The sequence below is a fragment of the Centruroides vittatus genome, unplaced genomic scaffold (assembly GCF_030686945.1).
Source record: "Centruroides vittatus isolate TY-2023 unplaced genomic scaffold, ASM3068694v2 contig_89, whole genome shotgun sequence".
Classification (NCBI taxonomy): Eukaryota; Metazoa; Arthropoda; class Arachnida; order Scorpiones; family Buthidae; genus Centruroides; species Centruroides vittatus.
In genome coordinates, this window is record NW_027122580.1 from 1,076,628 (window position 1) to 1,092,020 (window position 15,393).

The 15,393-nt window shown below is 34.6% G+C and overlaps 1 protein-coding gene across 1 annotated transcript in view; it reads left to right on the plus strand.

The window, feature by feature from the left end:
• Nucleotides 1-14,252, plus strand: part of LOC136983815 (solute carrier family 35 member F6-like) — a 37,189-nt gene extending 22,937 nt beyond the window's left edge. The window contains exons 5-7 of the mRNA XM_067280681.1: nucleotides 8,075-8,185; nucleotides 13,313-13,471; nucleotides 13,545-14,252. Coding sequence (XP_067136782.1) covers nucleotides 8,075-8,185; nucleotides 13,313-13,471; nucleotides 13,545-13,852 — 578 coding nt within the window. The 3' untranslated portion in view covers nucleotides 13,853-14,252. The remainder of the gene's footprint in view (nucleotides 1-8,074; nucleotides 8,186-13,312; nucleotides 13,472-13,544) is intronic.
• The last annotated feature ends 1,141 nt before the right edge of the window (nucleotides 14,253-15,393 follow it).

Consider the following 15,393-nt stretch of genomic DNA (forward strand, 5'->3'; position numbering starts at 1 on the left):
AATAAATAATGAAAAAATTACCGCTTGTAGAGAAAATCTGGAGAAATTAGCTATGTCCTTTTCCTTGCTAACAATAAAAAATACCTTCCATTCTAAACCTAATAACCGGTGCAAAACAATTATATTTCTGGCTAACGTTTTCGGTCCCTCCACTGAGACCTTCCTCAAGCCTATATTTCTTCTTACACGATCTTTTTCAAAACGATTTTTGAACAATCGAACCTTTAAAATTTTCCGTTATGCACGTGCCACCCGATTAAATCGAAAAAATCGAACAATTCTGATTCAAAGCGTTGAAAACCTCCGTAAATCTTCCAAATCCTACGCTTTAATCGCATAACCAATCCTATGCTAATTAAGACCGCTCCATCATTCCTCTAAAAGTATCTTGCCATCCCTTTTATTATGATGTCATATACATTCTTTTTCTAACATTTTATCACTTTCACCAAACTGCCCCTCCCTTAGTTCGTTAAACTTCCCATTCATTCATTTAGGGAGGGGCAGTTTGGTGAAAGTGATAAAATGTTAGAAAAAGAATGTATATGACATCGTAATAAAAGGGATGGCAAGATACTTTTAGAGGAATGATGGAGCGGTCTTAATTAGCATAGGATTGGTTATGCGATTAAAGCATAGGATTTGGAAGATTTACGGAGGTTTTCAACGCTTTGAATCAGAATTGTTCGATTTTTTCGATTTAATCGGGTGGCACGTGCATAACGGAAAATTTTAAAGGTTCGATTGTTCAAAAATCGTTTTGAAAAAGATCGTGTAAGAAGAAATATAGGCTTGAGGAAGGTCTCAGTGGAGGGACCGAAAATGCTAGCCAGAAATATAATTATAAGACAAAAAACACCTTGATGCTGAGAACGTTAATTAAATTTAATCAAAAACAAACGTTTTTGGCCCACTCCATGAGCCATCGTCAGGCTAACTACATTCGAATACAATTTCAAACAAGCAATTTCAAATTGAAATAAACTACAAAAAAAGAACTCACGCGCTACGCTGGATAACGTAAACTAAAACTAATATAAACAACATAGAAAATAATAAAATAAAATATGTCAATGTTACATGTGTACATTGTAAAAATCTATAGTCTATAGTTCTCTAGGCAATCCTTTTGCCGTATCTAATGTATTCCTGTGACTTTTTTAATTAAAAACTTCCAAGCTGATGGTAAAATCGCCGCATCCTTGTAATTTAAGCATTTTTTGGTTAAGCCGGACTTATAAATTTCACATTTTTCGGTTGTAGCCACAAGTGTCGGCGAATGTATCGAAATATAATTGTTTTGCACCGGTTATTAGGTTTGGAATGGAAGATATGCTTATAGTCCAGTGTTTTTAGAGGAGTTTTATTAATAAAAAATACTTTTTATAAACAAAAAAAAAACTTTTTTCAAACAACACGTGGGGATATTGTTGCGAGATAATAATAATAATGGTAACACACCCCACCATCAAAAGTCTGTAGCATAATCACTAATCACGCATAATGGTATCCCCACTACCATTGACCATCTGCGCAACATTTATTGATCTGTTGCGTTGTACTACAATCGGCAGCATAAGTTTTTATTTCTATTTTTGCATTTTGAAATGTATAATAAAGTTTGTGATTGTTGCAAGGAACATTTTTTACCTAATAATTTTTTAATACTATTCATTTATGATACATAATATATTATTTTTTCTCTCATAATAACTAACTTTTTTCTGTACCCCTAAACAATCTATCGCGTACCCCTGGGGGTACACGTACCCTGGGTTGGGAATCGCTGTTCTAGACTAGTTACCGGTACTTGTAAATATCACTGCTAAACCTTTAATTTCTGGTAAGATATGATACACAAACAAACAAACATTTTCAATCTTAACCAAGATTCTGCCTCAGGTTCTTGGATCACTTGAGTTCTAAATATGGAGTGCTAAGATTTGAATGTTTTGAATACAAACCGTTTAAACTAGTATGGAATTAAGAACAAAGATTTAAAAAATTAAAATTGTTTAAAAACCAATGGAGTCAGATTTTGTTATTAATCTTACTTGATTGTACTATAAAGTAGTACTCGAAAATTTAAATTTTCGTGTACTAGTTTATAGTACAATTAAGTAAGATTAATAAGAACAAAGATTTGAAATACAGTAGGGCATCAATTATCCGACTTAATTGGAAACTGGGGTTGGTCGGATAATCGAAAAGTATGAAAAAATACATTATTAGTATAGTGTATTAGGCCTGGTTTAAATACTAGTCTTACTTTCATGGTCGAGCCAGTGCTGCCAGCTAAAACGTGCAAAAATTTAATAAAAATAGTATTAAAGTAGCCAAAACAACCAAATATTGTAGTGCCACATCACTAGCGGATATTTGAATTTGCCGACTAGAACGCGGTCGGTTAATCGGAGGTCGGATAATCGATGCTCTACTGTAATATACTAAAATTTGAATCTTAGAATACCATATTTAGAACTCAAGGAATCCAAGAATCTGAGACAGATCTTGGTTAAGATTGAAAACATTCCTTTGTGTATTGTATCTTACTGGGAATTAAAGGTTTAGTAGTGATATTACTATTTTATATTAATAGTATAGTATCTATGTATAATCTCTCTATACACCGGAATTTGTAATAATTAAAATAACCCTTCTAACCTTTTACCCGGTGTCGTTCTATTTTTAGAATCGTTCTATTTACAGAATCGCAAACGTTTTCACAGCCCCTCCTGGGCTCTTCTTCAGGCTTCGTCGAATAGGCCGTTAACATTCAAATAAATAATCAATTTGAATTTCTTTTCGGAACATTACCACGTGCAGCAGCTGGATATTTGTACTGCGCATGCTCCATGTTCTTCCCTTTAAACACTGTTTTCTAGCAAAACCTGCCATGCGCTCGATAGGATCATTTCCTCTTTATAATTAACGCAGGTACTACGTAATCCCGCCTTAAATATCTCCATGGCTTCTAGCCATTTCAATTGCTGTGGGTTATAGCTGGATATAATGATTTTTGCCGCATGCAGGTCCGCCGTTATCTCCTCTTCCGACGCGTACGTCGCCAGGGCCGTAGTGTATCTACCGTGCTGTATGTCTGACTCGTGCTCCTTTAACCTCACTTTTAATGCACATTTCGTGGAACCAATGTATGTTAATTGTCTATCGCACCTGTGGTCTTCTAGTGGTATCATATATACTCCCGAAAGCCTTTCGGGGTTTGGTGGGTCTTTGTCATTGCTTAATATTCTGAAGAGAGTCTGACATCTTCTGTACACGATGTTAATTCGTTGTCGGTTGGCCACGGTGTTGTAAATGGATTTCAGCACTGGATTGTATGTGATAGATATCCTTTCATTTTCTTCCTGTCTGATATTCAATGGTTGTCCTGTCGAATTATTTGCCTTTTGGGACTTCTCATGTCTTCTAGACGACTTTTCAATGAGAGCTTTGCTGTATCCATGGCTTATAGCAATATTTTGGATATGAATGAGCTCCGTTTTGAGCGCTTTTTTTGTAGAGGAGTGCGTATGAGCCCTTCTCACTAATGCTCGGAAGGCAGCTATTTTGTATTGAAAAGGATCATATGAATTTCTAGCGATATATGTGTGGAACGTGCTAGGCTTTCGGTATACTGATGTAAGTATATTAGCTCCTCAAAGTTGATATCAATATCCAAGAAGTGCACCCTCGATGAGTCGTGTTGCTCCACCTCTAATGTTAGCCCGTACGGATTACTGTTTATGGCTTCGAGGAATAATTTTATGTCCGGTTCTACTTTCCAAAATATAATAATTATTCCTCGAAGCCATAAACAGTAATCCGTACGGGCTAACATTAGAGGTGGAGCAACACGACTCATCGAGGGTGCACTTCTTGGATATTGATATCAACTTTGAGGAGCTAATATACTTACATCAGTATACCGAAAGCCTAGCACGTTCCACACATATATCGCTAGAAATTCATATGATCCTTTTCAATACAAAATAGCTGCCTTCCGAGCATTAGTGAGAAGGGCTCATACGCACTCCTCTACAAAAAAAGCGCTCAAAACGGAGCTCATTCATATCCAAAATATTGCTATAAGCCATGGATACAGCAAAGCTCTCATTGAAAAGTCGTCTAGAAGACATGAGAAGTCCCAAAAGGCAAATAATTCGACAGGACAACCATTGAATATCAGACAGGAAGAAAATGAAAGGATATCTATCACATACAATCCAGTGCTGAAATCCATTTACAACACCGTGGCCAACCGACAAGGAATTAACATCGTGTACAGAAAATGTCAGACTCTCTTCAGAATATTAAGCATCGGCAAAGACCCACCAAACTCCGAAAGGCTTCCGGAAGTATATAAGATATCACTAGAAGACCACAGGTGCGATAGACAATTAACATACATTGGTTCCATGAAACGTGCGTTAAAAGTGAGGTTAAAGGAGCACGAGTCAGACATACACCACGGTAGATACACTACGGCCCTGGCGACGTACGCGTCGGAAGAGGAGATAACGGCGGACCTGCATGCGGCAAAAATCATTATACCCAGCTATAACCCACAGCAATTGAAATGGCTAGAAGCCATGGAGATATTTAAGGCGGGATTACGTAGTACCTGCGTTAATTATAAAGAGGAAATGATCCTATCGAGCGCATGGCAGGTTTTGCTAGAAAACAGTGTTTAAAGGGAAGAACATGGAGCATGCGCAGTACAAATATCCAGCTGCTGCACGTGGTAATGTTCCGAAAAGAAATTCAAATTGATTATTTATTTGAATGTTAACGGCCTATTCGACGAAGCCTGAAGAAGAGCCCAGGAGGGGCTGTGAAAATGTTTGCGATTCTGAAAATAGAACGACGCGATTCTAAAAATAGAACGACACCGAGTAAAAGGTTAGAAGGGTTATTTTAAGTATCTATGTACTTTGCAAGAAAACACTACATTTTCAAAACTGGCTATACTATGATCTGTATCGACCATACATATTTCCACCAATTTCAAACTTATTACAGATCCCATAGCTATATCATCTTTTTGTCTATAAATTTCTTTTGATACTAGAAAGAGATTATTAATAAATTCTATTAATTCTATAATATACTTCAGAATCTCTTACTGACATAATACTTGATCATATTAAATTTAATTGATGGAGTGCAGTTATATCAAGCCTCTATTAGTCTATATCAGTGGTGGACAAACTTTTTTAATGGGGGGCCACAAAGTTTAAGAAATTCTAGAGGAGGGCCAGAATTATAGAAAAAATGCATTTTGTGTTAAAGCTTTTAATCATAATATTATAAAAACATTACAGCATTACACACAAATGTTACAAATTACCTTTTACCTTAAATAATTATTAATTTAACTTTTATTCGAAGGCCCTGCCATGGTAGGCGTGTGAGACATATGGAATTGTTTTTGATTTTCCATAATATTTTCGAAAGCAGGTTCCAGCTGTGACAAAGCAACTTTCAGCAGTGCGAAAAGGTGTTCATCAGTCAATCGGTTTCTGATTGAGTTTTTCCGCAATTTCATGGTCGAAAAAGTCTGTTCGCACACATAAGACGACGCAAACATCGCCATAATTTTCTGGGCGTGAGCAATCATCTTTGGGAATTCAGATTTCCGCAGTGCTCTATAAAAATCTAGTTTTGTGGAATTCAAGAACAATTGCTTTAAATGGGTACTGCACTGCATTTCAATAATTTCCAACTGCAATTCTGCAGATACATTTTCCGGATCTACATTAAACGGCATCGAGAAAACATCTAGCGATGATTGAATGTTCTTAAAATCTTGAAACCTAGTTTCAAATTCTGTGTGAAGTTTTTTCAACGCCTGACTGAATTCTTTTAGTTTGTTCTCACTCACTGGTGACATGGATTTTAAACGCAGAAAGTGAGTTAAATCGTTCTTCGCCATGCAGTTATAAAACAGAAAAAGCTGAGTTTTAAATGATTTCAGACAACCCCAAGTCTCATCTATAAATTGGTTCTTTCCTTGCAATTTTTTATTTAATTTGTTATAGTGTTCGAGCAAATCGGTAAAAAATGCAAAATCAGTACGCCAATCTGTCTTCGAAGATTTGGAAATCAGACCATTTGTCTGTTTTATTCTTTAAGAAATCTTGTATTTCCTCTTTTAAATTCTAAACCCGTTCAAATGCATATCCACAACTTAACCATATTACTTTCGTGTGGTAAAGAAGGTCAGAATAATCTGCGTCGACTTCAATCAGAAATTCTTGGAATTGTCGGTGTACCAAGCCCCGAGATCGAATCGTATTAATTAGTTTTAAAACCACATTAAGTACATGGGTAATATCTATTGCAGCTTTACAAAGGACGTCCTGGTGAATTATACAATGTAAAAATACAACATCGTGATTAGGATTCTGGTTCCGAAAAATACCTGAAAATCCTGCGTTTTTTCCAACCATATTTGGGGTAGTTATATTCCAACCATATCTGTAGTTATATTGCATAATTTTGAAATAGGCGCATTTAAATTTTGAAGACCTTCGGAAAATTCGTTATAAATTATTTGCCCCGTCGTTTTTCCTTTTATCGATTGCAAACAAGCTAGCTCTTCAGTAATATTAAATTCGTCGTCAACGTCTCTAATGAAGATTAATAATTGAGCAGTGTCACTTCTATCCATACTTTCATCCATCGTCACGGAAAAATATTTAAAGTTTTCTATATGCTGCCGAAATTGAGTCGACAAGTTTGATGCAATGGCATCAATTTGCGTTGTTACTGTTTTTCGTGATAAGCTGACAGACTCAAACTCTAATTTTTTCTGGACATAAAATTTTACTCATACTCACCATACAATCTTTTACAAATTATCCTTCTGAGTATGGTTTGTTATTTTTAGCTATTTTATAAGCCACAACACATCCAGCCAGTGTAGAAGTCTTTTGAGCAGTGTTTTGCTTTATAAACACATTCCGTTGAGCAGATATTGTTTTTTTTTAGGTTTTCCGCATTTACCTTTTTTTCTGCGTCATTCATCAAAGCATATTTGGTTTTTCAATGTTTGGTGTTGAAATGACGAGCAAGGTTAAAATCTTTAAATACTGCCACTGCTTCATTACAAATAAGACATACTAGCTTACCGTTGTATTCCGTAAAAAAGTATTTCTAAGCCCACTCTTCTTTAAACAGACGACACTCGGAATCGACTTATCGTTTTTTATATGCCATTATCCCAAAAGCGCAGATTTTTTTAAAAACGATTATGAATGTAAAGTGTTACGCGAACAAGCAAGAACAAGAGACAAAATTAATGTAAAACGTGCATCTCGGTCAGTGACAGCTGGCGAGTGGCGACCGAGTTCACTCGCCCCCGCCGCCCGCGCTTCTCATTTCACCACGCTTTGCGCCCCGTATTACGCAACACTTGAACTACGCGGCTAGTTTAGCTTCACCTATAGGTTATGCATCTATTATTCTATTAAGTAGAATCTACTTTATACTTCTCGACCATCACAACGTAATTATAGCGGGCCATATACTATCCATGTCGATGGACCCTCGGCGGGCCGGATTAAATACTTTCGCGGGCCGGAGTTGGCCCGTGGGCCGTACTTTGCCCATCACTGGTCTATATGCTAATTAATGTATAAATAGTGTAAATTTTGCACCCATTTCTTCTCATCATCCTATGCATCTGCACAATTTATTGTATCGGGGGCCAAAACTAGATTCTGTAATGAAACATGACAAATTACACTGGAGAAGGTTCAATAATCACATTGACTATAGCTTTTTTTTTTTTTTTTTTTAGATTTTTAGTTATATACTATGATCAATCATAGTATATAAAAAATCTTTAAATCAAATATGTTATACCATATTGTTATTAATGTTACTCTCTTTATATAAGAAATGTATTAAAAAAATATATTTAAATTCAGTATTTTAGATGATGATTACAAATTTAAAAGAAATCTTATATTTGTTTTTTTTTATTATTATTATTAATTGTCATTAGTGTTGTTTTGTTTCTTTTTATTGAAAAACAAAATGAAGTAATAAAATTTTACAATTTTAACAGGTGATTTACTTATAGTAATAGCTCAAATTATAACTGCTACTCAAATGGTTGTTGAAGAAAAATTTGTTAACAAAAATAATGTACCACCACTTCAAGCTGTTGGATGGGAAGGTATGTATGCTTTGGATAATTTTAATTAAAGTATATTTATTTAAAACTATGTATGTTTATGTGTCATTGAAAAAAAACAATGTGAAAGTTTGATGATTAAAAATCTCAAAATCACATGGAAGAGAATTTCACATGAAAATGCTATGCACATTTAGTTTATTTAATGAATTATACTATTCAATTAGAGACACATACCATGTGTACACATACACTACATTTACTATAAGAGAGATACATTGTGTACTGAATCGATTGTTCTCAAATTCTTAAGATTTTTGAATTTAGAAAGTCTTGATTCAAAATTTTAATATACCTCATAATGTAGGAAGTGTTACATTAAAGATATGATTTATTTATTCATTTATTTATTTTTTTGTACATTTTTCTGGTTTATAAAAAAACTCGTTAGTTTCATTTTTGATTTTCTTTCATGGATTTTACTTTCGTGGCTGTTATAATGTAACGTGGCTTACATTTCTGGCTGTTATATAATATTGTAAGCATGTCACATTTTACCTTCCAGAATTTTGAAATCTCATTGATTTGACACCTCTGAATTAAAAAAGTCAAAAAACTGATATCTGGAATATGTGGGTGTTTGGATGTTTATTTTGTTTAATATTTCAGGATGGATTAAAGATTAAGAAATGAAATTTGGCATTGTAACTTTTATATAAGAAGCATTGATACAAAAAATTTGATGGTTAAAGGTTGAGGGGTAGGGAGGTAGAGGAATGGTTACTTGTCATATTTCAGATGGGGTCGGACTTAATGAAAATTTTAACCATTATTGGTATTTACAATATTTTTAAAAACTCATCTCTACCCTCAAAATTAAGCCGTTTGCCTTTTTGTCATAATTTATAATATAAAAGTTATATTTTTAATAAAATCTCATAACAGCCAGGAAAGTTACATAACTTGTTGCTGAATTTTTTGTTACGGTTGTAGTTTCCTTTCTTTTCAATTTTACTTCCCCATTTCTGAATTAAATTCTTTCCTTTATTTTATATTCTGAAATATGAAAAGTTCATTAAATTTTATGATATAATCTTCTCATAGTGCATATCATCCTAATATATTGAAATTGGCATGGAAATTTTTATGAATAACATGAATAAATCCTGAATTAATCTGATAGTATTGATTTTACTGTACAATAAGTCTAATATTAAATATTTTTTGTTTTCAGCAATATGTATACATTGTGTAATGGAATTTAAACTTCATATGTAGTGCTTGATATATTTGAACATCAGGAAATTGCATCATATAATCATCTATGTCAGGTTCTTACCTGTGAATCAGTATAATGATCCTATTTCACTGAATATGGAGTTTTTTGTATTTGTAAGACATTGTCTTTCAAATGATTTTATAACCAAAAGTTGCAGAAATGGCTATCCATTTCAACAATAAGAAATAATGACTCCATATATAATTTTAAATTTCAAAACTATTAAGGCTAAAAATTTATATCAGCACTTTTCAGGATTTATCTTACCATCACAAAAAATTGTTTTCTTTTCTGCATTATGAAGAACATAAACTTTTTATTTTATAAAAACAAATATGAGTAGTTATTTCCAAAATAAATGCTTGTATTTAAAATTTCTACAATTTTTGCATTTTATTATTACATAATTCTGAAAAGTTATATTAATAAATGTTTTTTATTATCAATGCACTTACTTCTCTCTTAATTTTACTAAGCATTCTCCTTTCTGATTTATTTTTTTGTTTTAGTGTATCTTTCCACACTACAATAACACTTCATCATTATTGTGATTCATAAATCAAATGCGAATTTTAATGCTATTGAAGAGTTATTGGAAATGTAAAAGGGTGTACTAAATAAAATGTCAAAGAATAAAAGTGAAATAAGAGTATTGGTAATAATGTCGTTTTATTAATATAATTTTTCAAATTCATATCAGAGTTGAAGTATTATACAATGACATATTGTTTATACATTTCTCAATGGACCAGGCCAAAAAAAAATACAGGGCAATCATAAATTCTCAACAAAGAGGGGTGATAGTACACATCAAGATGAACAATATTTGTAATGGAACCTAGGGCCACATTCCACTCATAGTGACAGAAAAGAGTAAAGTTATATATCTATGTTGATCCTTTAACAGTGAAAAAAAAGACTTAACTAATATAGGAGTTTCATATTTCCATTTGCATCAGAGAAAGACTCAGTGGTGTTTGAAGACTTTGTTGCATAGCCAACACTGTTGAATGAAATACTTGCATCCTCTTGTAGACTCCTAGTGTGGTGTTGATCTTGTCTGCAGTAACAATGATTCTCATGACAAGATCTTCCATGGAGTCCATATGCATCTCATACACCAATGTTTTCATGTACCCCAGAAGAAGTCCAGTGGATTAAGGTTCAGGGAGCATGGAGGCCAAGCCACATGTCCAATCCAGTGGGATATGTTCCATTTAAGAAGTATTGGATCTTGGAGAGAAAGTGTTATGGGACCCATCATGTGTCTTCATAAACCACATGTTCCTCTGTATGGTGAGCAGAACATCCTGCAACATACCAGGAAGCACTTGCTCCAAGAACACACAGTACACTGCCCCAGTCAGACATTCTAGCAAGAGGTAAGGTCCCACCAGACAATCACCAAGGATACCTGCCCAGATTTGCACAGCATATCTCTACTAGTGTTTTCAAGGGTGAATTTTTTTGAGCCCAAGCATGCTGGTTATGATGTTGAAAATGCCTTCCTGTGTGAATGTGGCCTCATTACTGAATAACACTAATGCAAGAAATACTGAATTAATAGTGTTCATCAGGAGCATTCATGAGATATTGATCATGAAGTGAGATAATCATCTTCATTCAAAGCTTGGATTTTCTGGACTTAGAAGGTAATCATACATGCCTCATGCAGAACATTCCACACAGAATTTTTACAAGCATCCATTTCAGATGCCACTGCTTGTATACTTATGGAAGGAGCATCTGCAAATTCTTGCAAGATACACACTTCCATTTCTGGTGTCTGCACATTTCGGATACATCCAGTAGCCCTCATTCATGTAGCCAATGGGCCAGTTTCATACAATCTTCAATTAACACCGGTGAAGGTCAAATGGTAAGGAATACAATGATTTAGAAATCTCTTACAATACAATCTTTGTGCTTCACATTCATTACCACCTGGTTGGCCATACATCAGATTAGTGTTTCTCATTTCCCAGTCTTTTCTTGTCCCAGGATTCTGGGATAAAAGTGAACTATTTCCCGGGATTCTGGGAAATCCCAGGATAGAATTAATTATTTTTAAGATATACAAAATGTCTTCAAATCAAATGGTATAATTATTTTTTAAAGTAATTTAATATGTTCCGCAACCTCCAAAATCATATTAATAATGATGTGTAAGATATATATTAAAAATTACCTTTGAATTATGTAGAAATTTTCACAAATAGAAAAAAATTATTTTAAAGTTTGCTGGAAACTGCATACAACAACAACAAAATTGCTTTGAATTGAGTTGAAAATTTAAAAAAAAAATGAACTTAGATAAAACTTCTAACTTAAAAAGTAATTTTCGTTTTTAAATAAAACATAATACAAAATATTATTGTAAATTTTTATAATAAGATTTTAAAAAGCAAAGATGGTCAATACTCCAATCAATCTACCTGGTTCTTATTTAACTAATGGAAAGCCTGCTACCGAGAATGCCCTTTCCAATTCAATTCGAGTGGGTGGAATTTGTCTTTAATGCAATTAAGAGAAGACACGTGTTTTTCACCCGTAACCTGGAAGATTTCTAGTTGGTTTTCGAGATTGTAGTACTTCTTTGCTCTCTAGTATTCTCGATTTGTCTACCTCGGCTGCTTTAATAGAAACATCAAGCTTATAGCCCAATAATTCGGCAGTTCGTTTGTCTTTAATAATCGGGTTTACGAAGAAAAACTTCGTACTTGCAGACTTCGTACTCGTTTGTATCCTTGCCCAATTTGCACAACCTGGCGTTACGCAATTATCGAAGCTACCGGGCACGGTGAAAAATTAAGACTGCGTAAGCGCAATTATTCCAGATATTACAGGTTCCGACAAGTAAAGAATTTTTAATCCTGCCACAAATAAGCTACGTATTGATTATTGACCATTTGTGACACGCCATAACCAGCAAAATTTAAAAAACTAATAAGTAGGTTTAAAATTAATAAATACAAATGTATTCTGACAGTTTACGAGTTAATTATACTTTCTATTTGCAAAATTTCCTCAACCTTAACACAAAATAAGAAAAAAGTGAATCTTTAAGAAATTTGCAGGATTTCCCGGGTTAAAAAAGACAACCGGGATCCCATTTGAGAAGCCCTACGTCGGATGCATATCTGCCAATTTCTCTTATGTTTAGTCTTCCATGCTTGCATGAATTATCCTCTGATGTTATCACAATACTTATTGATGAACAGGTTTGGCTGCGTTTTTAAATGTTTGCTCCTAATAATCTATGCACTTGATCATTTGACCCGATTTGCATCTTGTGTTTCTCATGCACGGGTTGTAAATATTTGTGCATTCTAGATGTTTTTTGATCTTATTCTGTTTTGGCACTATGAGTGGAATGTGGAAGCTAGTTTCCATTGCAAATATTGTTTGTCTTGATGTGTACTATCACTCCTCTTTTTTATTGAAAGTGTTTACTATCACCTTGTATAGTTGTAAAAATATATAATTAAAATTTAAGTTAAGATGTACTGTACCACAAATTGTAAAACGAATAATTTTTATGACAAATTATTAGTATTACAGCTTTTAACAAATATTTTAATTTTTCTTTTATTCATATTTTCATTAAGCACAGTGAGGAAAAAATGACAAATTTAATGGAAAATTTAAAGCTATTTTCTCTATTATAATGCACTAGAAGTTCTTTTTAGAGTAAGATATCGAAAAGAGAAAGATATTCGTATATATATGAATATTTTTTCTCTTTTATATATATTATACATACGGTAGTTCCTGAAATAGATACGTGAAAGGAATATGTTATATAAAAAATATTTTTAAGACGCATGCGTGAGGCACTTGTATTTGTACAGAATATATAAGTAAAATAAGAGTTGTTTTTTTCTTTACAGGCTTCTTCGGTTTTATTATATTGTCAATTTTATTGGTGCCTATGTATTACATACCAGTGGGAAAGAATTTTTTTCATAATCCCAAAGGAAATTTAGAAGATGCCATCGACGGCTTCTATCAAATCGCAAATTCTTGGCAAGTGTGTTTGGGCGTTTGCGGTAAGATTTCTGAATTGTTAGAATATTCATTTGGAAAATGAGAATCCACTAATCGATGTCGGTGTATTTTTAGGGACTGTGATCAGCATCGCCTTTTTTAATTTCGCCGGAATAAGCGTGACCAAAGAGATCAGCGCCACCACCAGGATGGTGTTGGACAGCATCAGGACCCTTGTGGTGTGGATCTGCGGCATGCTTCTGTTCCACGAGAAGTTTGGTTGGCTGCAACTGGTGGGATTTCTGATACTTTTAGTGGGAATGTGTTTGTACAATGACATATACATCCGGCAATTTTGGAACAAACTTACACGCAGGGGAACCTCGGACGAGCTAGACCCCCTCTTGAACACCGAAAACGGAAGTATTAATGCCGAGAAGTAGTCGGAAGTAGTCGGAAGAAATTACTAGAGGATTGTGATATTCTGTAAATAATTGCACATTCCATCTCGATTTTCCACCGGAACAAAAATTATAATATATTAAAATTTTTCCGGCGAGGAAGAATTCAAAGATTATATCGAAAAATCTTTTAATTTATTTAACGAATGGGTTGAAATTTTGTTAAAGTTAAAATTTTTTGTCAATGTTTTATCCTAACGTCTTTCAATAGGATGGCCCGTTCACTTTTTAAATTCAAGCCATGTTTTATATAAGAATTGTAGAAAATTTCGTCTTAATATTTATAAAAAGAATTATTTTTCGATTCCTTCGCGTTAAACGAATCTGTAAAAAATTCCACCTCTGAAGTTATCGAATAAATTATTTTTAAAATTCGGCAAAACGACGACGATAATTTAAATTCGTCTTAAACTATGTCCATGTGGGTAAAATACATACACTAGCGTGTCAAGGCGACCGCAGAAAACATTTCGAACCGCCTATATTTAAGGGTTCGCAGCACTATAGCGATTTCGAATCGGAGAACCGCGATGGTTTAAAACTGTATCGAAGAGCTGATGCGAAAGTATGGGTATACTATAGATTACTCCCTATGGAATTTCGTGTGTTTGGGTATATATCTGAACTCGGGGGACCGAGACGAGTTCAACGATACTCTACTTTTGGACCGGAGACGAAAAATAAAAAAGTTATCATACTTTTTTCCGGCGATCGCGCGATGATAGGGAGTCGCGTCGCTCTTCGCTAAGTCGGCCTCGCTATCGCGATCGGGAGTCGCGTGGCTTGCCGTTAAAATTGCCTTTAGTAGACGTTTCCCTCCCCTTTTTTACTTTGTTCAAGAACTACCGTGAATCGATCACTAGTTTAGCACATGGCGGCGTGTGGTGGCTCCCGTACGAGAGGTCGGTCGGGCCGCCACGTTCGCTGCCATAAGTAACATAAACCGAAATGGCGATCGCGCGATGATCGGAAGTCGCGTCGCTCTCTCCGCTCTCGTATCGCGTGTTTAACGCTCCGGGAAATGACCGTAGTCCGACGTCACGGTTTGCAGACTTTACCGCAAGATGGCAATACTAGCAACTACGGCGCCGTCTGCACGAAAGCATTAAAAAAGTATGGTAACTTAAAAAGTGTGATAACTTTTTTATTTTTCGTCTCCGGTCCAAAACTAGGGTACCGTTGAACTCGACTCGGTCCCCCGAGTTCAAATATATAATCAAAGTCCTGAAATTCCATAGGGAGTAATCTATAGTACACCCGAAAGGATTAATACTTTGTATATTGTATACGTGTTGAATATTATAAAGGTAGATACGAAACTAAAACAGGTTCGCAGGAATAGGTTTGAGAGTAATAGAATTCGACACCTTCGAGAATTCTCATTTAACTTTCTGCATAGAGAGGTTTCATGTCGACATCACGAGTGACGTCATGAGCATGCGCAATTGTCCAGCGCCATCTTTGTGACTGTTTGTGACTTGTTTACGTTTTGTGTGTGTTCGCGTGCGCTTTAACTGGAGTTC